General features: G+C 43.5%; 2 protein-coding genes across 6 annotated transcripts; both read left to right on the top strand.

Annotated features, from left to right (window-relative positions):
• Positions 1 to 1,625: 1,625 nt before the first annotated feature.
• Positions 1,626 to 15,375, top strand: ppm1na (protein phosphatase, Mg2+/Mn2+ dependent, 1Na (putative)). Its single transcript, XM_010872716.4, has 5 exons — positions 1,626 to 2,395; positions 6,564 to 7,135; positions 11,921 to 12,038; positions 12,179 to 12,293; positions 13,078 to 15,375. The coding sequence occupies exons 1-5, from the start codon at positions 2,002 to 2,004 to the stop codon at positions 13,160 to 13,162; spliced, it is 1,284 nt and encodes a 427-aa protein (XP_010871018.1). The 5' UTR covers positions 1,626 to 2,001; the 3' UTR covers positions 13,163 to 15,375.
• A 503-nt stretch (positions 15,376 to 15,878) lies between these two features.
• On the top strand, positions 15,879 to 21,643 carry LOC105012097 (4F2 cell-surface antigen heavy chain). 5 transcript variants are annotated; one of them, XM_010872745.4, is made up of 10 exons: positions 15,879 to 16,107; positions 16,619 to 17,018; positions 18,465 to 18,623; positions 19,047 to 19,150; positions 19,840 to 19,917; positions 20,042 to 20,097; positions 20,422 to 20,620; positions 20,728 to 20,835; positions 20,920 to 20,985; positions 21,091 to 21,643. In XM_010872745.4, the coding sequence occupies exons 2-10, from the start codon at positions 16,640 to 16,642 to the stop codon at positions 21,490 to 21,492; spliced, it is 1,551 nt and encodes a 516-aa protein (XP_010871047.2). In that variant the 5' UTR covers positions 15,879 to 16,107; positions 16,619 to 16,639; the 3' UTR covers positions 21,493 to 21,643. The 5 variants fall into 5 exon arrangements, with proteins under 5 accessions (XP_010871047.2, XP_019907102.2, XP_010871030.2 ...); XM_020051543.2 differs by lacking the exon at positions 15,879 to 16,107 and adding an exon at positions 16,343 to 16,429; XM_010872728.4 differs by lacking the exon at positions 15,879 to 16,107 and adding an exon at positions 16,350 to 16,457.
• The last annotated feature ends 699 nt before the right edge of the window (positions 21,644 to 22,342 follow it).

Below are 22,342 nucleotides of genomic sequence, written 5' to 3' on the forward strand. Positions count from 1 at the left end.
CTCACATCGTAATGACGCAGGGGAGCAGCAGAGGCAGACCAGAGCCAGAGGAGTGCGTGTGCGCGTGTGCGCGTGCGCGGCCAAGTGTGTGTCTCCACCCAGTTCCATTCATGCCTAATCGGTAGCGCGTGCATCTCCCTCTGTCTGCTCCTTGCCTTTGCACATAGTCGGTGTATGGGGCTCTACCTAGTTGCATGCATGTCCTTTTACATCGCCACAAACACACACACACACACACACAGAGAAACGCAGGCAGATATATGAGTAACTGCTGGGAGGAATCCTGTGTAAGACCACTGGGTACAGGGAGTGTGCATTAGCCAATGAAACAGCAGACCCTGTAAGCCAGGCCGTGGTTGAATACTACTGAATACCACTTCTGCAAGCCAGAGTGGGTCACATGACGTGTCAGCTAGACCGCCCTGCGGCCGGGGATCTCGTGACGGGAGAGGACGCACGGTGTGTGAGCCGATGCAGTGAACATCCTGTCAGGGGCAGTGTGTATCTGTATCTTGTCTTTGTCCAGGATTTTTGAAGACATACATTTTGCGTCGGCAAATGCTTTCTGGCCCGTGTTGTGACTGGTCATGGACTTTAATGAAAAAACAACAACACATGAGTAGAATTTCTTTGTGGTCAACACATAAACTCTTCTGCTGGGGGGCTTTGACCAAAACCTGTTTCTCACAATTAGTTCAGTTCACAGTAAATTGATTGCCAACAAATACTGCTCGTAAAAAGGAAGAAGCAGTTGAGCGATTGTTCTTACCAACAACAGAGTCCGGTAGCGCAGCTGTCAGGACTCCCTTCAGTATGGACTTTGTGTCCAGATTAAAGGTGTGTAAGTTAACCTGAAACAGGCTGGACAGGCAGCTGGAGAAGTTTCCAGTGTCATATGTACACAACTCTAAGTCCAGTAATCTACTGGACCACCCTGGAATGACAGCTTCTAAATTAGGCCAAGGGCCATAAATACGTAACAGCTTATTAGCTTAGGAGAAACAGCAGAGGTGACTGCCTACATCCCTACTGTAAGATCAGTAACGGGTTTACTGACTCCCTTTGCTAAACAGGATAAATCCTCTGATAATGTTGCCCTTATCAGCCGATCCCCCCACCCAAAAATGAAAAATGCGTGTGTCTGCGTGTTAAAGAGAAAAATAGAAAGAGAGTGGGCACTCAAGGTCAAATATGGATGATGCTCTGTGAGTCATTACTTACTGGCCCAGAAAGTCTTCTGGAAAATACAATGCAGCTTTACAAGTGCAGTGAGTGGGAGCGCCCCTCTTCTATGTCCACAGTGTTTCATTTTTGTTTGAATTAAAAGAATTGCAAGAATTTTGTAAATAATGTAGATTGTATATATATATAATAGGTATTTCTATTTATTCTTTGTATTGGTAATGGCACAGTAGTACTAGTTTTTATTTATTGTTTGTTTTATTTTATTTTAAAATCATTTGGGTACTCTTGAAAACTAGATGGTGCATCTTAAGTGTTTTTATCCTGTGAAAATACAAATGAATAAATCAATGAAACGCTGACAGGTTTATAATCCAGACAATTCATGCAGTCATACAGTGTTAATCTGAGATCCCTCTCAGGCAGGAGATTAACTGGTAGTGTAGAGACAGAAAGACAAGGGGTGATCACCCTGAGGGATAAGTCAACAGAAATAGCCGGGCCAGTAGCGTCACAGGGCCAACTCTAGCCAGAGACAAGCCAGAGGGAGGTGGACAAACAGACCAAGAAAAACATAGAGGGAACATTGAGACAAATGCTAGACACTAAACCAAAGAGCCAGGCATACCACCACCAGGACCGGCTCATCAACCAGTGGGTCTAAGGAAGCCACCTAACCTCCGCATAGATTCAGCTGTGGACCGTCTCCACATGGTCAGAACATCCAGCTGAGCGCACTGCCGTGGATCTGCTGTGAGGGACCCAGACAGGGAGAAGGAGGAGGGGCAGGAAGGAGACTTTGAGTGGCACCTTCGAGTCATGAGGACGGCCAGACGTGCCAGTGCCGTGGAGGTGCCCTCCTTCCTCCGCCAGCTGGCCAAAGAGACAGAGAAGATGGTCACCTTCTTTTTCAAGGGGGACAAAATGGACAGCGGGGACGACTCGAGCGATGAGGACAGCGGGCCGAGAGTCTACCTGGACCAGCCCATCCTGGAGAAGCACACGGCTGAAGGGGGGTCTCAGTGGGGGGTGAACTACGCTACGGCCAGCATGCAGGGCTGGAGGTGCCAGATGGAGGACGCCTACGTCTGCATGCCCGAGATGGAAGGGGGGCTGGCGGAGTGGGGCTACTACGCTGTGTTCGATGGGCACGCTGGCAGCACGGTGGCAGAATACTGCTCCCGCAACCTGCTGCAGCACATCCTCTCCACAGGTACTAGATAGGGGCGGCGCACTTTGACTCACTGATTTGTGTCTCGTGTATTCACTTGTTAGCATGATGTCCGACAGAGGTTTTAAGATATATTTTCTTTTCACAGTCATCATGTTTTTTTTCACGGGTATCATCAAGTCATCGATGTTTCGCAATTATTGATGACGTAAAATTTTTTGTTAGCGTGTTAGCGAAGTGCATGTCTGAAATGTCGGTGGAAATGTCATTTTCAGCTAGTTGGTTATCAACGTGGCTAAATAACACTAAGCATTATTATTTTGTTCAGTTACATTTTATTCTGGTAAAAAAATACACACATCATAGTCTTAAGTGTTTACCAAAGGTAAGACTGACAAATTGTATATTATATGATGTGTGGTCTTCACAAGCATTAAACTTCACTCATAAATACAGTGGGGCAAAAAAGTATTTAGTTAGCCACCAATTGTGAAAGTTCTGTAATTTTCATCATAGGTACACTTCAACTATAAGAGACAAAATGAGAAAAAGATTTCCAGAAAATCACATTGTAGGATTTTTTTTATGAATTAATTGGTAAATTCCTCGGTAAAATAAGTATTTGGTCACCTACAAACAAGCAAGATTTCTGGCTCTCACAGACCTGTAACTTCTTTAAGAGGCTCCTCTGTCCTCCACTCGTTACCTGTATTAATGGCACCTGTTTGAACTTGTTATCAGTATAAAAGACACCTGTCCACAACCTCAAACAGTCACACTCCAAACTCCACTATGGCCAAGACCAAAGAGCTGTCAGAGGACAAGAAATCAACTGTGGGAGCAATTATAAGAAAATGGAAGACATACGAGACCACTGATAATCTCCCTCGATCCGGGGCTCCACGCAAGATCTCACCCCGTGGGGTCAAAATTATCACAAGAACGGTGAGCAAATTCCCAGAACCACACGGGGGGACCTAGTGAATGACCTGCAGAGAGCTGGGACCAAAGTAACAAAGGCTACCATCAGTAACACACTGCGACGCCAGGGACTCAAATCCTGCAGTGCCAAACGTGTCCCCCTGCTTAAGCCAGTACATGTCCAGGCCCATCTGAGGTTTGCTAGAGAGCATTTGGATGGTCCAGAAGAGGATTGGGAGAATGTCATATGGTCAGATGAAACCAAAATAGAACTTTTGGGGATAAACTCAACTCGTCGTGTTAGGAGGAGAAAGAATGCTGAGTTGCATCCAAAGAACACCATACCTACTGTGAAGCATGGGGGTGGAAACATCATGCTTTGGGGCTGTTTTTCTGCAAAGGGACCAGGACGACTGTTCCGTGTAAAGGAAATAGTGAATGGGGCAATGTATCGTGAGATTTTGAGTGAAAACCTCCTTCCATCAGCAAGGGCATTGAGGATGAAACGTGGCTGGGTCTTTCAGCATGACAATGATCCCAAACACACCGCCCGGGCAACGAAGGAGTGGCTTTGTAAGAAGCATTTCAAGGTCCTGGAGTGGCCTAGCCAGTCACCAGATCTCAAGCCCATAGAAAATATTTGGAGGGAGTTGAAAGTCCTTGTTGCCCAGTAACAACCCCAAAACATCACTGCTCTAGAGGAGATCTGCATGGAGGAATGGGCCAAAATACCAGCAACAGTGTGTGAAAACCTTGTGAAGACTTACAGAACACGTTTGACCTCTGTCATTGCCAACAAAGGGTATATAACAAAGTGTTGAGATTAACTTTTGTTATTGACGAAATACTTATTTTTAAGTGTACCTATGATGAAAATTACAGGCCTCTCTCAAGTGGGAGAACGTGCACAATTGCACTAAATACTTTTTTGCCCCACTGTATCATATGCAAATGAGGCAACACCCCAATGCAAAGTCCTATTCCAATTCAAGTTTGTGTTACAATGCCCTCCACCTGTGCTTTCACTCCTATGCATTAAGTCTATGTGCCTCTATACTTCTTGAGCTAAAATAGCCCACAGTGCTCAAGGAACTGGGAAGTACTCAGTAGGGTTAGATATAGTTATGCTCGATATACACTCACCTAAAGGATTATTAGGAACACCTGTTCAATTTCTCATGAATGCAATTATCTAATCAACCAATCACATGGCAGTTGCTTCAATGCATTTAGGGGTGTGGTCCTGGTCAAGACAATCTCCTGAACTCCAAACTGAATGTCAGAATGGGAAAGAAAGGTGATTTAAGCAAGTTTGAGCGTGGCATGGTTGTTGGTGCCAGACGGGCCGGTCTGAGTATTTCACAATCTGCTCTGTTACTGGGATTTTCACGCACAACCATTTCTAGGGTTTACAAAGAATGGTGTGAAAAGGGAAAAACATCCAGTATGCGGCAGTCCTGTGGGCGAAAATGCCTTGTTGATGCTAGAGGTCAGAGGAGAATGGGCCGACTGATTCAAGCTGATAGAAGAGCAACTTTGACTGAAATAACCACTCGTTACAACCGAGGTATGCAGCAAAGCATTTGTGAAGCCACAACATGCACAACCTTGAGGCGGATGGGCTACAACAGCAGAGGACCCCACCGGGTACCACTCATCTCCACTACAAATAGGAAAAAGAGGCTACAATTTGCACGAGCTCACCAAAATTGGACAGTTGAAGACTGGAAGAATGTTGCCTGGTCTGATGAGTCTCGATTTCTGTTGAGACATTCAGATGGTAGAGTCAGAATTTGGCGTAAACAATCAATCAATCAATCAATCAAATGTATTTATAAAGCCCTTTTTACAACAGCAGTTGTCACAAAGTGCTTTACAGAGACACCCGGCCTTAAACCCCAAGGAGCAAACAACAGTAGTGTTGAATTTCAGTGGCTAGGAAAAACTCCCTAAGAAGGTCGAATTTTAGGAAGAAACCTAGAGAGGAACCAGGCTCAGAGGGGTGACCAGTCCTCTTCTGGCTGTGCCGGGTGAGATATTAAGAGTCCAATTGGAATAATAAATACATTTCTCTGGGCTAAATCCAGAGTCTATTTGATTTTAGACTAGGTCAGAAGTATGACCTGGTGGACAAGGACAGGGACAGCAACGGGCCCCCCAAACCAGATAATCCGCAGGTGTGGACCAGGACCTCATCTCCTTCTAAAATGTAAAACTGGTGGAAACTGAGAAAAGTTAGTAGTACATCCCTCATATCCCCCAGCACAATAATATAGCAGCGTAACACCTTGGAACTGAGACGGGGGGATCCATCATGCCTTGTTACCACTGTGCAGGCTGGTGGTGGTGGGGGATGTTTTCTTGGCACACTTTAGGCCCCTTAGTTCCAATTGGGCATCGTTTAAATGCCACAGCCTACCTGAGCATTGTTTCTGACCATGTCCATCCCTTTATGACCACCATGTATCCATCCTCTGATGGCTACTTCCAGCAGGATAATGCACCATGTCACAAAGCTCGAATAATTTCAAATTGGTTTCTTGAACATGACAATGAGTTCACTGTACTGAAATTGCAGTATATATATATATACTGCAAGACAGTTAATTTGCTGCGGTGCCTTTTGGGATCCCCACAAACCAAACTTGTAATCCTAACCTACAAGGCTTGAATTAATCAATTAGCAAGACACACTGAGTCACCTCTGAGGAACGAAAACAGATTGACACAAGTTATGAGAATTGGCAGGGCACCAACATGGCTGTCATTGGTTCCCTACTGCCTAGGCTCAGGGTCAGGACTGTTAGGGTCAGGACGGTTAGGCTCAGGGTCAGGACGGTTAGGGTCAGGGTCAGGGCGGTTAGGGTCAGGGTCAGGACGGTTAGGGTCAGGGTCAGGATGGTTAGGGTCAGGGTCGGGATAGTTAGGATCAGGATGGTTAGGGTCAGGGTCGCGATGGTTAGGGTCAGGATGGTTAGGGTCAGGATGGTTAGGATCAGGGTCGGGATGGTTAGGATCAGGATGGTTAGGCTCAGGATGGTTAGGGTTAGGATGGTTAGGCTCAGGGTCAGGATGGTCAGGCTCAGGGTCAGGATGGTTAGGCTGGAGATCAAAGACTAAATATAACTAATAATATGGGTAGTTATGCTGTAGTCGAACTTCTGCATGCCGATTTCCTTATATAGCACTGTGGATGTTCTATAAAATATAAAGAATAAATCAATTACATGTATATCTTCCCCAAAGGCCTGGTGTTGAACTAATCAATGCAGACCTCTGCTGCCACCAGGGCGCGTGAAGGCGGAGGAGGACCCTGATGAAGTGAAGCAAGGGATAGTCCAGGGCTTCCTGGCCATCGACAGCCACATGCAAAACCTGACACGCCAGGAATGCTGGGAGCGCAGCGGCTCAACGGCAGCCGTGGCCATGCTCTCGCCACGGTACATCTACTTCGTCAATTGTGGCGATTCACGGACACTCCTCTGCCGCGACGGCCAGGTCAGCTTCTACACAGAGGACCACAAACCCTTCAACCCGCGAGAGAAGGAACGGATCCAGAACGCGGGGGGGTCGGTGACCCAGCACAGGGTGAATGGCTCCCTGGCCGTGTCCAGATCCCTGGGGGACTTTGACTTCAAGGAGGTCGACTGGAGATCCCAGACTGAGCAACTGGTCTCCCCGGAACCCGAGGTGTACGAGCTGCCGAGGTCCCCCACAGACGAGTTTCTCATAGTGGCATGTGACGGGGTGTGGGATGCCATCGGCAACGAGGAGCTGTGTGCATTCGTCCGCAGCCGTCTGCGGGTGTGCAACGACCTGAGGGAGATCTGCACCCAGGTCATTGACCTCTGCCTCTATAAGGTCAGTGACCAAAGCATCACATCAGACCCAAATCCCAATGATCCCAAACCTCTGGATCCCACACATGGGTTCACATTGTAATGAGAACCGGAGTGGAAGAGGGGACGATGTATGGAGATTAGGGTGAAGAGGTGCGCTTACACCTACTAAATGCACAAAAAACGGCATCAATTGCAATTTCCTTAACTTGACACTGTCCTTTCTCCTTCCTGGATTCCAGCTCTCACTAATAGGTCAGTCAGACAATTAAACAGCAGGACCCAGTAAGGTCGGTACAGCTTGGTGACTGCCACTGCACTAGTCTCCTTCACAGACAATGGCCACCTTTAATTAGGTGTGTGTGTGTGTGTGTGTGTGTGTGTGTGTTGGAGGGCATACCTCAGCACCAATCATTATGCAAGCAGATATGTTCCTCATGTCTGTTTAAGCTGTTTAGGACAATAGCAAGCCTTAACAATGGAACAGCGCATACCTGAACTCTAAATAGCAGGATTGTGAGATGGAGGGAAAGATAAATGGAGACAGGTAGGAACACAATGAACAGTATGTGTTAATCTTCCTGATTGCTAGGCCTACCATCCTGCCGAGGAAGAGACTTGTTTGATCAACGAGAACAAGTACAGGTGTTGGTCATATAATTAGAATATCATCAAAAATATTTATTTCAGTAAAACTTTTCATTCCACACAGACTGATATATTTCAAGTGTTTATTTCTTTTGATTTTGATTATAACTGACAACTAATGAAAACCCCAAATTCTCTATCTCAGAAAATTAGAATATTGTGAAAAGGTTCAATACTGAAGACACCTGGTGCCACACTCTAATCAGCTAATCAACTCAAAACACCTGCAAAGGCCTTTAAATGGTCTCTCAGTCTAGTTCTGTAGGCTACACAATCATGGGGAAGACTGCTGACTTGACAGCTGTCCAAAAGATGACCATTGACACCTTGCACAAGGAGGGTGTGATGGTAATTCCATCGATTGACACTCTTAAATAAGGAAGTACAGAGACGAAATTCTCTAGGCACAATTAACAGTTTATTAATTATTCGCAAATAAGAGAGACGCGTCAAACGCTTACCAACATAATCGTCCGAGGAGTCTCTGCCGTAAGACATGAACAATCCATATTTATTTCAAATGTTAAATGGGGTGTGGTAAGTTGTTGCCCATCTGTCTTGTGTAACATTTACCCAAAGGGCGGGCTGTCCCCCCACCTTATCCTTCTCAACTCCTGAGGAGACACAATGTCTGGATAATCAACAGAGACACTAAAGGGTTATACAGATTTACGAGTAACCCTCTAATCCACTGGTCAAGGATGTCTCCTATTCAAACACCAGATCCCTCTCGGCATCTTTAACTAGTAACTCATTCATACATGTATAGGACGACCAAGAATACATCAGTTCAAGAATTTCCACAACAAGGGCAAGACACAAAAGGTCATTGCTAAAGAGGCTGGCTGTTCACAGAGCTGTGTCCAAGCACATTAATAAGGAGGCAAAAGGAAGGAAAAGATGTGGTAGAAAAAAGTATACAAGCAATAGGGATAACCGCACCCTGGAGAGGATTGTGAAACAAAACCCATTCAAAAATGTGGGGGAGATTCACAAAGAGTGGACTGCAGCTGGAGTCAGTGCTTCAAGAACCACCACGCACAGACGTATGCAAGACATGGGTTTCAGCTGTCGCATTCCTTGTGTCAAGCCACTCTTGAACAAGACACAGTGTCAGAAGCGTCTCACCTGGGCTAAAGACAAAAAGGACTGGACTGCTTCTGAGTGGTCCAAAGTTATGATCTCTGATGAAAGTATACTTGGCTTTTCCTTTGGAAATCAATGTCCCAGAGTCTGGAGGAAGAGAGGAGAGGCACAGAATCCACGTTGCTTGAAGTCCAGTGTAAAGTTTCCACAGTCAGTGATGGTTTGGGGTGCCATGTCATCTGCTGATGTAGGTCCACTGTGTTTTCTGAGGTCCAAGGTCAACGCAGCCGTCTACCAGGAAGTTTTAGAGCACTTCATGCTTCCTGCTGCTGACCAACTTTATGGAGAAGCAGATTTCATTTTCCAACAGGACTTGGCACCTGCACACAGTGCCAAAGCTACCAGTACCTGGTTTAAGGACCATGGTATCTCTGTTCTTAATTGGCCAGCAAACTCTCCTGACCTTAACCCTATAGAAAATCTATGGGGTATTGTGAAGAGGAAGATGCTATACGCCAGATCCAACAATGCAGAAGAGCTGAAGGCCACTATCAGAGCAACCTGGGCTCTCATAACATCTGAGCAGTGCCACAGACCGATTGATTCCATGCCACGCCGCATTGCTGCAGTAATTCAGGCAAAAGGAGCCCCAACTAAGTATTGAGTGCTGTAAATGCTCATACTTTTCATGTTCATACTTTTCAGTAAGCCAACATTTCTAAAAATAATTTGTTGTTTTTGTATTGGTCTTAAGTAATATTCTAATTTTCTGAGATACTGAATTTGGGGTTTTCATTAGTTGTCAGTTATAATCATCAAAATTAAAAGAAATAAACACTTGAAATATATCAGTCTGTGTGGAATGAATGTATACATTATATAAGTTTCACTTTTTGAATGGAATTACTGAAATAAATCAACTTTTTGATGATATTCTAATTATATGACCAGCACCTGTATTTGATAACCTGCAAAATGGGAAGTGTTTCCCACTTACAAAGCATGTAGAAATCTGTCATTTTTATCATAGGTACTCTTCAACTTTGAGTGACGGAATCTAAAATAGAAATCCAGAAAATCACATTGTAAGATTTTTAAGTAATTTATTTGCATTTTATTGCATGACAAAAGTATTTGATACATCAGAAAAGGAGAACTTAATATTTGGTACAGAAACCTTTGTTTGCAATTACAGAGATCATACGTTTCCTGTAGTTCTTGACCAGGTTTGCACACACTGCAGCAGGGATGATCATTGATGCCCCACAAGGTGAGATCTTGCATGGAGCCCCAGACCGAGGGAGACTGACTGTCATCTTGAACTTCTCACCAAGCTGCTTGCCTATTGTCCTGTAGCCCATCCCAGCCTTGTGCAGGTCTACAATTTTATCCCTGATTTCCTTGCACAGCTCTCTGGTCTTGGCCATTTTGGAGAGGTTGGAGTCTGTTTGATTGAGTGTGTGGACAGGTGTCTTTTATACAGGTAACAAGTTCAAACAGGTGCAGTTAATACAGGCAATGAGTGGAGAACAGGAGGGCTTCTTAAAGAAAAACTAACAGGTCTGTGAGAGCCAGAATTCTTACTGGTTGGTAGGTGATCAAATACTTATGTCATGTAATAAAATGCAAATTACTTACTTCATACAATGTGATTTTCTGGATTTTCTGTCTCTCACAGTTGAAGTGTACCTATGATAAAAATTACAGACCTCGATATGCTTTGTAAGTAGGAAAACCTGCAAAATCGGCAGTGTATCAAATATAGTTCTCCCCACTATAGGTTCCACCATACAGGTTTATGACAAAGAAAGATTTCATGCACACTGAAAGACAAACCAATTCATTGGAACAGCCTTGTTGTTCCCAGTCATCTCCAACTTGGAAGCTTGTTCTTGTTGAATAGAGAGTTATGGAATGTTATAATCCTTCTTGTTTTAGCATTCTATTTTTGAAACTAAAATCCAGCACACTCTGAGACCAGAGACAGACAAGACCAGAGACAGATACAGCCCACTCAAAGACACATTCCAAAATTTTGTTTTTAAATATGGGGGCGTGGCCACTCAGGTCTGCTTACTGTGCCCCCCTGTAGTGGTCAGCCAGACTTAGACTTCAAAGTAGTGGTGAAGAGATCAATACAACGCAGACCAATAAGATTAAAGGACAGCAGAAGAAGGACACTGTCATTAGCACGCAGTCAAAAACTGATCGAAAAAAGTGGATGTCTCATCAAATATGATTAATTAGTTGTAACGAGCTGAAAATGTTACAATTCAGGTTGAATTATTGTATATTTGGCTGCTTTTGCCGCATAACATTTAGAAATAGTCCTTAGATGTAACTAAAGGCTACCCCCCATTTGTAAATGCTGGTCCAGAAATTGATAATTCAAGTTAAAAAAAATGTCAGGCTGTAATGAAAAGGATTGGTGATGATGACATGACACCAGCGTCACACTTAAATTTTTAAACAGACACAAATAATAGTCTGTCTTTTCTGGAAAGCAATGACAAGTTTCAGAATCTATTCTCGATCTTTTCCCCAAGTGTTTCCATGACATTTCCAGTGTTTGACTTCCATTATCCTATTCACTGCATCTATAGTCCTGTTCTCCATCGACAGTCATCACAGTATCTTACTAAGGAAAGTATTACATTTTCTAAAGAATATACTTTTATATATATTTCCTCAGATAAATTCAATAGTAATGTTTGTAAACTTTTTTTCATGGTATTACATTGAACTTTTTAATGTTTAAGGTAATAAATTATACTATTTTATAAACAAACAGTATATTCAATCAATAACAAAAAAACAAAGACTAGAGTGGCCCTGTCTGGGGAGTAAAGGAAAAAAGGTTGGGTCTTACACTTGCACTGACTCTGTTTGAGACTTCCTTGTTGTTATGGAACTTTTTGACTAAGGTGCATTTGAGAAATGTCTGTCTTTCCATTGGCTGGTATGTAGATGTCTCTGAATGAATAATACTCATAGAAAGGTATATACTGGCTTCTACTTGGTATGGTGCCTACAGTATATAATCCTTGCACTTCCTCTTTGTCTCCCCCTACAGGGCAGCGTGGACAATATGAGCATCATCATTGTGACCTTCCCTGGCGCCCCCCAGGTGTCACCAGAGGCACTACAACAGGAGGCAGAGCTGGAGACACTCATCGAGGCCAAAGTGGAAGGTAGGTAATTGTAATGCTTTTCTAAACCACCGTGCCCTGGTTGTCAGACACCAAATCATACTGAAAGGCGATATCTCTGAGTAGCTGTTAGTCAAAAGAAGTATGATATAAAACATAGCTCTTCCTGTGCCTCTGTGTAGAAATTGTCAATTTGCTGCGGTCGCGCGGCGAGGAACTTGACTTGCTGTATGTGATGAAGTTTCTAGTGTCAGAGGACATACCTGGCCTGCCACCAGGGGGAGGAGTCACCAGCAAGTAAGGTCACTTTAACACCTAGCTCGTTTAGTCTGGTTGTTTCAAACCCTGGAACCCCCCCCTAGTCTGGTTGGTTTGGGGAGGTGATGAATGCACAGAGCGCATGTGGAGTGTGCACCACATAACTGTACCCTCGTCCGCTTTAACAAGGCGGTCTCGGGTCAGTTCCAAAACGAACCCTGGGATGGTTTGTGATGAGGCGATTCAAAATAAAGGAAGTGACCCAAAAATGCTTTGCACTGTAGGTTACATTTGTAATGCATTGTTGGATAGCTTGTGATCGTCTAAATTGTGCCAGCTGGAAGCGGCAGTGATCACACATGGAATGATGAGTGGCAGAGGACAGACATGGTACAGCCGTGAAGTCAGAGGACATCTCAGAGATGTTGATGAGGTTTCCATGAGATCCATCCGTGGCTTAGTGCACAGACCTGAGACTTGCTTCTGTCAAGGGATAGTGGTTCTAATCAAGTGCCACATTTCTGCCCAAATAAGTTAAAGAAATCTTTCCGACCACATGGTTTTTGTTTACAAGCATTGCTCTGTTAGAATGCACGCATGAAACCGAACAATCAGTTGCGCCTTTGAATTGGACTAAGTGCTTCTCAGAAGTACTTCTTAGACGACTCATCACTGAGGGTTTGAAAAGCGACATAGGCTGCGTCACATTTATTTTCTCGTGCAGATGATCAGACCGGAGAGGTGTTTGAATGAATAAGGGTCATTGTGAAAATCATGGATTCATTTGACATATTTACGCTAACATGTCCGGTTCCTTTTGCAGGAGAGACTGTGTCATCTCTGCATATCAGAAGTTTGTAACACAGTCCACATCACCAGGACCAACGGTTGGAGAAAACCAAACATAGATCTCAGACGTTCACCGCTTCTCTTTAAAAATGCCAAGTGCTCTATGAAGTAAGTAAGCCACAGTCTTCAACTGACACATCATTGACATCCAGAAGAATGGAGGCTCTGAAGTGTCCAACTCATTGTTTCCATGGAAATGTAATCATTAGCCTCATGTGTGCATGGCGACTAGTTTGGACTGGGCACTCTTCGTCTGGAGAATCCACCAATGGCTAAATAAAGAACTGTTATGGTGGGAACCAACCCTTTTTTTTTTTCATGTGTTCCTCATTCGCAATATTTAACATGAATACATCATCTGTCTAATTGGTTCACAATTCCCTTAACAGACAGCACACAAATCTGATTCTGATGATTAGAATCCAAATTAAAACCATAATGTTGTATTATAAATGTTTATACTGGTGAGTGTACAGGAGGATTGAAGAGGAATTGCTGCTTTACATCATCACAACACTGGTTTATATCATCACAACACTACTCTATATCATCACAGCACTGCTTTATATAATCACAACACTGCTCTACTTCATCACAAGAAAAGATAAAGTAGCTTCAGTAAAGAAACAAAAATGTTCTTTAAAAGCCAGTAAGTTCATATTTATTATCTTTCTTACTTTACAGTGCCTGGGTAGATCTGGTAAATCTCAGGACAGAATAGAAACTAGTGAAAAAGTATACGTTATTTCGTTTAAAAATGAATGGAAAATGACTTTAAGCAGTGTGCAACTCCCCTTAAACAATTTCCAAGCAGCTAAGACTCTCGCGTGCATGTGTGCAGCGCTGGAACGGCCTAACCAACGCCTAATAATTTGCACATTCCTGTGAGGTGCCAGAGGTGACATACGTACATGTATCACATGACCATGATGCAGGCAACATGGCCCGTGTAACTAACTTTAGAGAATCTTTAATAACACACCCTCAGTCCACCAGCCAAAAAAAGATTGTAATAAAATGAAAATGCACTGGTCTTTTTTCTACTCGCACTGATAAATATGTTGTTCAAGGAAAATGTACCGGATGACATTCTACTGTTCTAGTGCTGGTGGTAATGCTAGTCACTGTGGAGGCGTCTGCTAAATGACTAAATTGTGTGTGTGTGTGTGTGCAGATATAGTAAAAACGAGAACAACATGACCATCTTCTTTACTGTTAGAAAGTCCATATTGCACATAATCTTGATGATTCTCACTTATTTGAGAACCCAACATCTGCTAAGCATTTAGCATTCTGGCAGGAGAATGTTCAGAGAATAACAAGAATTTTATGAACGTGTACATTCGTTTTCATTTTGACTATCTCTCTACCTGATACTGTAAAAATCGTTTAAATTCAAATGTACGTTCATTTTCATTTCAAAAACCTGCCTACCTTATACTGTAAAAATAATTTAAATTCAAATGTACGTTCATTTTGATTTTGACAACCTGTCTACTTTATACTGTAAAAATAGTTTAAATTAAAGTGTACATTCATTTTCATTTTGACAACCTGTCTACCTGATACTGTAAAGGTTGTTTACATTCAAAACCTTCCAAAACCTAAATTTGGGTTGCAACCCACAATTTGAAAAGTGAGAAACACGGTTTTAAAGGCAGGTCCAGGTCCTCAGAGTTGAGCATGATTTAGACACGTGTGATGCTAAGATGTTTTTGCTGTTTAAGTATTTTGCGGCAAGCATCATTGTCTTTTTTCCCCCTTTTGTTCTGCCTTACAAAGCTCTCTGTAGTTGAATGGTTTACTTTATCCTCCCTTTCAAATCAGACCAAATGAATGCAATGCCAAGCTTTAATTACTACAGTATAACTGGTAACCTATATTCATTTTACCATATCATTGTAACAGTAACATTTACAGTAAAATAATTTGGATAGTGGTCAGAAAGAGCAAGACGAGTTCAGATGCTAATGAACATGAAAATAAGTGGGATCTGAGTGGCCCATTCATTTTCACTGAAGCCTAGGCAAAGGGCAGTATGCTTTATAGGCAGTGATGTCAGTATTGCTACAGTACCTGAAGGGGTAATCAGCTAGGTCGTAACAAGGCAGAGACAATATAGCACATCTATTTGACCAATCACAGAAGAAAATTTAACCAGCAAGGAAATACGGTGTTCCACTGTGTTGTTCCCAACAGCAGAACCATCTAGCTAGCAAATTCCTTGGTGACACCACAGAGCAATACATTAAATAAAATAACATTAAGTAAACAACGTGTCCTGTTGTTTTTCAAGGTGTTAACAGTGCTCTAACAAATAAAATGTTTTATGATAGCCATGGAATTACAGCTCGCAAGCTCTGATAGGTCAACTACAGGGCTAGACAACAGACCATCAGAGAAGACAACACTGTTTCGTAACACAGCAGTTATTAAAAGTTCACCACTAGACTCCAAAAAATGTTAACAACATACTGAGGCCCAATCTTTTTCTACACCAACCCACATTAAACACAGTTTTGGTGTTATTATTATTGATGTATTCCAGTAACTTGCTACACACAGGACCCACTCTGATCCAGACCCAGTTAAAAAAAAAATGCCACTCTGGGTCTTGACCCAATTTTAAAAACCCTGCCACTCTGGCCAAAACCCAGTTTAAAAAACCTGCCATTATGATATAATTCCAGAACGTCCACTGAGGTAAGCAGCTAAAACTGGTAAGACCCTCTTTGTTCAAATGAAGCCCTGCTTAAGGCCTCAGATCTGCTGAACATGAGATGTTCAGAATGTGTTGACAGAGTCTGGTGATAGTCAGCACCTCAATACTAATTGCTCCAACCAAGTTTTAATTCCACAAACACAGGGCCATCTCACCTCCAGAGCCCATGGACATTTAGATGCCATGAAAACCCCAGGACCAACTGGTAATGAGAACACTTGAAGCCGAAGAGGAGAATAAAGAAAACAAGAACAGAAGAGGACAATTGTAGCCAGTTACGAGGTGAGGAATGAAGTGCATTTTCAGAGGTTTTAACACTCACAAAAAAAACAAGCAATTTGTCTATCTCAGAATCGACATATTTATTTTTTTCATTTTTCTCATAATGGGCCTACTGGGCCACCTTTACATTAAAAGTGAACAATCTAAACACTGAGGATTTGAAATTGGCTGAAATAGTTAATTGGTTAATTAGATTATTTCAAACACATGGTAGGAATCTTGCGAAATGACCGGAATGTTTGCTAAAATCACGTACCACGTGGAAGACCGCAGGATCACAATCAGGGCTTCATTTACACCGGCTTTCCGAACCTGTCTGATGGCAAGTTCATATCGTGGTTTGTAGCTTCGTGAGTACTGTAAAGTGAAATTAAAGCAGTATTTGACCACACATAGACATTATAGGCAAATTAAATAAAAGTGTAGACTACACGCAAGCGTATCTTTTTGTTTACTCAAGGTATAGTTTTAAATAAAACGTTGTCTTCCTTTTTTGTCTTTGATGCTGCAGTAGGCAATAGCCTACTTCAGAATGGCATTGAAAGTGGATGGTAAACCCTGTTACGGCAGCCTAGCAACAGGACCTGGAATGTCGGGAAGTCTGAGTGATTCTGAAACGGTCCCTCATCTAATCCCGGCTCCCGGTCCAGAGCCACAAAAATGGCAACCGATGTCCAAGCAGGAGCTGGAGTTTGCCGCGGGGGGGGCGGGCTGGAGGAAGGTACGCTGTCACCTGGTGCTGGTTTTCTGGCTGTGTTGGCTGGGCATGCTGGGCGCTGCAATTACCATCATAGTGCAGAGCCCTCGGCCGATAGCACCGGCGCTACTGTGGTGGCAGAGGGCGCTGTTCTACCGCATACAGCCTTCAGTATTCACGGACGCCCAGAATGAGGTTCCAAGTGGTATCCACGGTGAGTTTAAGGAAGATTGGCGTCAATGGACGTTGTACAATACCTGCAATATTACGCTAGCTACGATCTTCACACTTTTAAGTGTGTGTACTCAGATACTGAGACCCAGGAATTGATTTAGGTCCGCTATAGATTTTATTTTGTTTGTTTATACACCTGAAACCATACATGCCACTGTTTTAAGCCCAGGTATATGTTAAAGAGGGCATTCTGGGCTTATGTGACATCACGTGTTCTGTGGTATGACCTTGACAACTTCCTCTACCTGGTGTTTCAAAATGGTGGAGGAGGGTTTTGCTCCGAATAGTTGGGTGGGGGGTGGGGGTTAGTGAATGGTAAGGATGAGGTGTCAGAGGATGACGTGTCAGAAAGGGAACCAGATGCAGTGCAAGATGAAGTGACCTGTCATCCACTACAGGCCAGAAGTGTCACGTAGGGTTCACATATAGGTTGTGATAACCATCTAAAAGTACAACATTATTTTAAAGTTTCATGCCTGTGTTGTAGGAATACAGCAATAATTTAGTTTTTGCCAAAACATTGTGATTGGCATTGTGGTCAAACAGCTCCACCTTTGATTAATCTTTTCACAGCATTCTGTTCCATTACTTTTGTCCTATCTGGATTTTCTTTTTTGACAGCAGAAGCTTCTTGCTTCCTGACCTCCCATGCAGACCCAGTTTTTGCAGTCTCTTTCTGACAGTTGACTTATGCACTTTGATTTTGTGTCAATAGAGGCCTGTAGATTCATTCTTGTTACTCTGAGAGACTTTTTGGAAAATGTGTTTTTGGTCAGCTCTTCCTCTGAATTTGGTGGGATGACCAGTAGATTGTCAGTGGTTTGGATTTAAAAAATTTGTTTTTAACAAACTAAGGGCAAATAGAAGTAGCCTGTAACCATGCAAACACATTGGCTCAGAATTTTCATAAGCAATTTTATTTCAGTGTAGGCAAATGAGACTGGACAGGGACTTTCCCAGTGTATGACTAAACACCACCAACCACTGAATCAACTTGGTTTGTAAATTCACTACTAGAACGCGGTGGCAAATAAAGTAATTGACGAGAAACAATCAAACGTTTCTCAAGAGATTTGTACTCCAGTGTAAGAAATCTTTCATTCTATTTGAAGGTTTACTGTGAGCGTGCCTCTCCGTTTGGAACAGATACTTATAAGATGATTAGGCTGAATCTGACTCTACCCTTTTTTTAACATACAGTTATCAACCATGATGATGCAGTTATCATGTAATCATTTAAACAAATAGATATCAGTCTTGACTAGATGTACGAGCCAACTGATGGAGGGTCAATGTACCCGTTTTTTTTCCATGTAACTATGTTACCTAACAGTATCTTACTATGTTTTAAACTGGTGTGTGAGGTCATCTCTCCGTAGTAGTGTTCATTTCTGATGGGTCTTCTGGTATTTTGGTTGCTGTGCAGCTGTGAGTGAGCGGCTGCCCTATCTGAAGTCCCTGGGCGTGGGGGCCGTGGTCCTAGAGGGGCTGTTTCGCCGGGACGCGTCCCCTCCGAACCTCACGTCGGTAGACGTGGGCACAGTGCCTCAGGTCCAACAGCTGCTCATGCAGTGCCGCAAAGAAGGTATTTACACAAAACGCACACACACCCCACGACAACATGCTCCCTCCCTGTCTGGGATTCCCCATGTTTTGAACACCTCCTGGCCTACACACGTGACTGGTGACCCAGCACCGTGGCCTGCAGGGAATAAATGAGGTCATGTGCAAAGGCCGGCCCACTGTAGACTAACACTGAGAAGGCCCAAAATGTCTGCCTAGACTTTGGCTACGGGTGTAAAGGACTGGTAGCCATGCCACGTAGCCTGGTAGCCATGCCACGTAGCCTGGTAGCCATGCCATGTAGACTGTCAGTGAATCTCAACGCGGGTTCAATTTGGCCCACATTATATCATCATGGGAATTGCCAGATACCTTGAAGAATGGGTTTAGACTTATTGTCTGTTGTGATCTTTAATCATACAGTCAGTCTCTTGCTTTCTTTTAGGCATCAGAGTAGTGTTGAGCTTCTGTGAGTTGGACCTATTTGGGCATCAACACTCTGTAGCCAATGGCTCTGATGTGACCTCTGAACTGTCTGGCTCAATTCAGGTAGGCTGTGCCTTTTCTGGTGTTGTCAGCTTGTTTTGTTTGCTTTCTCTTTCCTTCTCACCTTACTTTGAAAAAGCTCTAGTTAAGAGCCAAGGCAAAGCAGGTTATTGTGGAAACAAATGCACTTGAGATTAGACTTATGCAATAACGTATAAAGGAGTGGAATCCCAAAACGTGAATTGTGAAGTCAAATTTTTGTAACTGTTAATCTAACAGTTTGACAGCAGTCACACCACTCCAGAGTGTTTCTGACTCAGCCCCTTCTGAAGTTTAAAAGTCGATACAGGTTTAAGGGAAATGTATTTCCTGTTTTGAGTTGTTTTATCAGATGGTACCAAAAGGTATCTAGATGTACAATACATTTGAAAGGCAAACGGCTATGTAGCATATTTTTCCTAAATGTGTGAGTGGTTTTTCATATCAGTGTGGCCAGATATAAAACATTTCCGTGCTACTCGGTGAGAGGATAGCCTGCTGTAATGTTGTGCCTCTGCTGAAGGTTTCGATAAATGGTGAATACTCCCTGGTTGGCCTACGAAATAACCAACACTTTCCTCAGTCACCCTTCGGTTTCTGAGTAACTGGGAGGACTCCTGACCTTTGCCCGGTTGAGAATCTCCACCTTACGAAATGCCCAAGTGTTGATTTCTGTTTCTGAATGGGATGTAACAATAGTTCTGCTTTTTCAGAATGCCCTTCGATTTTGGCTGGAGCAGGGTGTGGCAGGATTTGAGATTTGTGACACGGACATGGCATATTCACCAAAGGTCAGACTTGAACAGAGCTCAGAATGGCACCCAATCAATGCTATTACATTTTTCTTTTGGGTTCATGTGAGGACAGATGTTTATCTAACGTCTGTTTTCAGTTCATGTTGCTTGTTGGTTTCAGACCCTCACCGAGTGGAGAGTTCTGGTCCAGGAGTTCAGCACGTCAGATCGTGAACGGTACCGTGGCACGGCTAGGGCTCCTGGCATTTATTTTAATAGTTTTCTGTGCTACGTATTTTATTAATACCGTACTAACCCTAAAGCTTGCTGGCAGAGATGTGAGTGTATCTTTTTGCCACTGCTAGGCTCCTCTAACATAACTAATAATAACAATAAATGCGTACTCTTATACCAGTTCATTAATCGGGTGGATTTATTTTAGTCACGCTGTTGAAAGATGGTAACATGTGAGGGGTCTGTCGCTTGAGGAATATGTAGCAGGTGCCATGTCAAATGAACTGATGTGTGGAATTTTAGGTGAAGTGTATGTCCCCTATGCAGAATTGTGTTGGTGAAACAAACCGGAGAGTCTCTGTCTGCGCTGAACACGTTTGGCACATCAACCAACCACTCATTGATGGAGATGGTTACGAGGTCACTGCTGCCACCAGCACATCACCTCCTGTCCAGACAAGAAGTGGCTGTTGCCATGGATAGACTCCTATCAACACCACATGGTGATATTTGGCCAAGTTGGACGGTAATCAGGATTCTTTCTTTGAACCTTCCATCTTAGTATATAAAAGCGAATGAGTGTGGTGTGTATGGTCTGATTTGTGTGTGTGTGTGTGTGTGTGTGTTGCGAAGGTGGGGGGTGAAGCAACGCCGGTGTTTCACAGAATGCTCTTAGTTCTGATGATGACTCTTCCTGGATCACCTGTTGTCAAGTACGGAGAAGAAATCGTTCCCTCACCAGTAAGAAACCAAATTCCTAGGGATGCAAACTTCTGATTTTAAGCAATGTGTCAGTATAATGTAACAGCGATCTTCCTTCTGAAGAATGTGTCTGCACAGATTCAGGAACACCAGGCAGACAAGACCCTTGGGCAGGGCGATTCCGTTGGGGTGAGTAGTTGAAATTGTCTTTACATAGCTTCATTATTACCAGAAATGTTTCCTTTGCTCGGTCTGTTTATGGCACCCCCTCCATTTGTCCCGTCTTTCTGTCAGGAACGGACACTGAAACAGTCCCCCTCAGCTCTGTTCAGCTCCCTCAGTCACTGTCGCCAAAGAGAAGAATCCCTCCTTTACGGAGCCTTCACCTTGCTCCCTTTTAACTCCACCTCCCTCTCCTCCTCAAACTCCACCAGTGCCACACAGGGCCCCAAGTCGGCCCCCATGCTTGCCTTCCTGCGCTCCTGGGGCTGTGTCCACTTCCTGGTTCTGCTTAACTTGGGCACTGAGACCCGAGTCCTGGACCCAGCCTGGGCCCCTAGCCTCCCCCATGATGGGGTGTTTGTGACCAGCACAGGGCTGGACCGCCTGGGCACCATATCCCTGGAAACACTGAGGATTCAGCCAGAGGAGGCTGTAGTAATCAAGCTGTTAGAGCATCGCAGCTACTCTCCATAGGGCCTGTTGTCTGGGCTGTGGAATGTGAGTGAGAGAATTAAGATGCTACGTTTTTAGTCATCTATTCTGGTGTGCCCACATTTAATGTAAGTTCTGACGTATTTTGAGGCGTGTATCGGTCTTAAACTAATAAATAATTGTATTGTGTGAATAGGTAGTCATTTGTTCTGAAGACATTTGTCAATGCCAGAGGGTGCAAAACACTTTGAATACCGGGCAAACACTTGGTACTATGAAAATAATTTTCAGTTGAAAACCAAACAGTATGACCACTTGAAATGGAGCTGGATAATGCTGTGAAACAGGAAACCGGACTTAACCACAATGAGCGATGGTTGAATTGTCACTGGGTCATCCATTAAACACTTACTGGTTTGAGTGATCCATTTGTGCACATAGCCTGCTCCACTAGCCTTCCCTCCCAGCTGTTCTTCCAGGAAAAAATCAGGAAATAAATAATTCCATGCCACCGTAGAAGCAGCTGGAGGACTGTTCAGGGTTACCCATCCACCACGTCTGCCAATTTCTATCCCTGGGGATGTAAATGACAAGTCTGTCATTGGATTGCACTCTGGTATATAATCCTTGAAGGTGCAATTCATGGGTAAATGAAATCATTGATTTACAGAAGGGTCAAATGATTGAGTTGAGTTTAGGTGCAACCACTTTCTCTTTACCAGTGTGCTAGGCACGCCATTCAATTTATTTTGAGGTTAATTATGATATTGGATTCACCATTAAATTGAGCATTTATGCATTGCCATCCTATTTCAGGTTTGGACAATAATTGGCTTAACGGGGGTTTCTGGTTAGTCAAGTATGTATCATGTTGTCTCTACAAGCTGTCAAT

Source organism: Esox lucius, chromosome 1 (genome assembly GCF_011004845.1).
Source record: "Esox lucius isolate fEsoLuc1 chromosome 1, fEsoLuc1.pri, whole genome shotgun sequence".
Lineage (NCBI taxonomy): Eukaryota > Metazoa > Chordata > Actinopteri > Esociformes > Esocidae > Esox > Esox lucius.

Excerpts from the sequence above, each read along its gene's own strand:
- LOC105012097 (XM_010872745.4), top strand. The coding sequence starts at position 16,640 with ATGGCATTGAAAGTGGATGGTAAACCCTGTTACGGCAGCCTAGCAACA. Across the intron at positions 19,151-19,839 it reads AACTGTCTGGCTCAATTCAG|AATGCCCTTCGATTTTGGCT; the intron begins GTAGGCTGTGCC and ends CTGCTTTTTCAG. Across the intron at positions 20,098-20,421 it reads AGCACGTCAGATCGTGAACG|AATTGTGTTGGTGAAACAAA; the intron begins GTACCGTGGCAC and ends TCCCCTATGCAG.
- ppm1na (XM_010872716.4), top strand. The coding sequence starts at position 2,002 with ATGAGGACGGCCAGACGTGCCAGTGCCGTGGAGGTGCCCTCCTTCCTC. Across the intron at positions 7,136-11,920 it reads TTGACCTCTGCCTCTATAAG|GGCAGCGTGGACAATATGAG; the intron begins GTCAGTGACCAA and ends CTCCCCCTACAG. Across the intron at positions 12,039-12,178 it reads CATCGAGGCCAAAGTGGAAG|AAATTGTCAATTTGCTGCGG; the intron begins GTAGGTAATTGT and ends GCCTCTGTGTAG.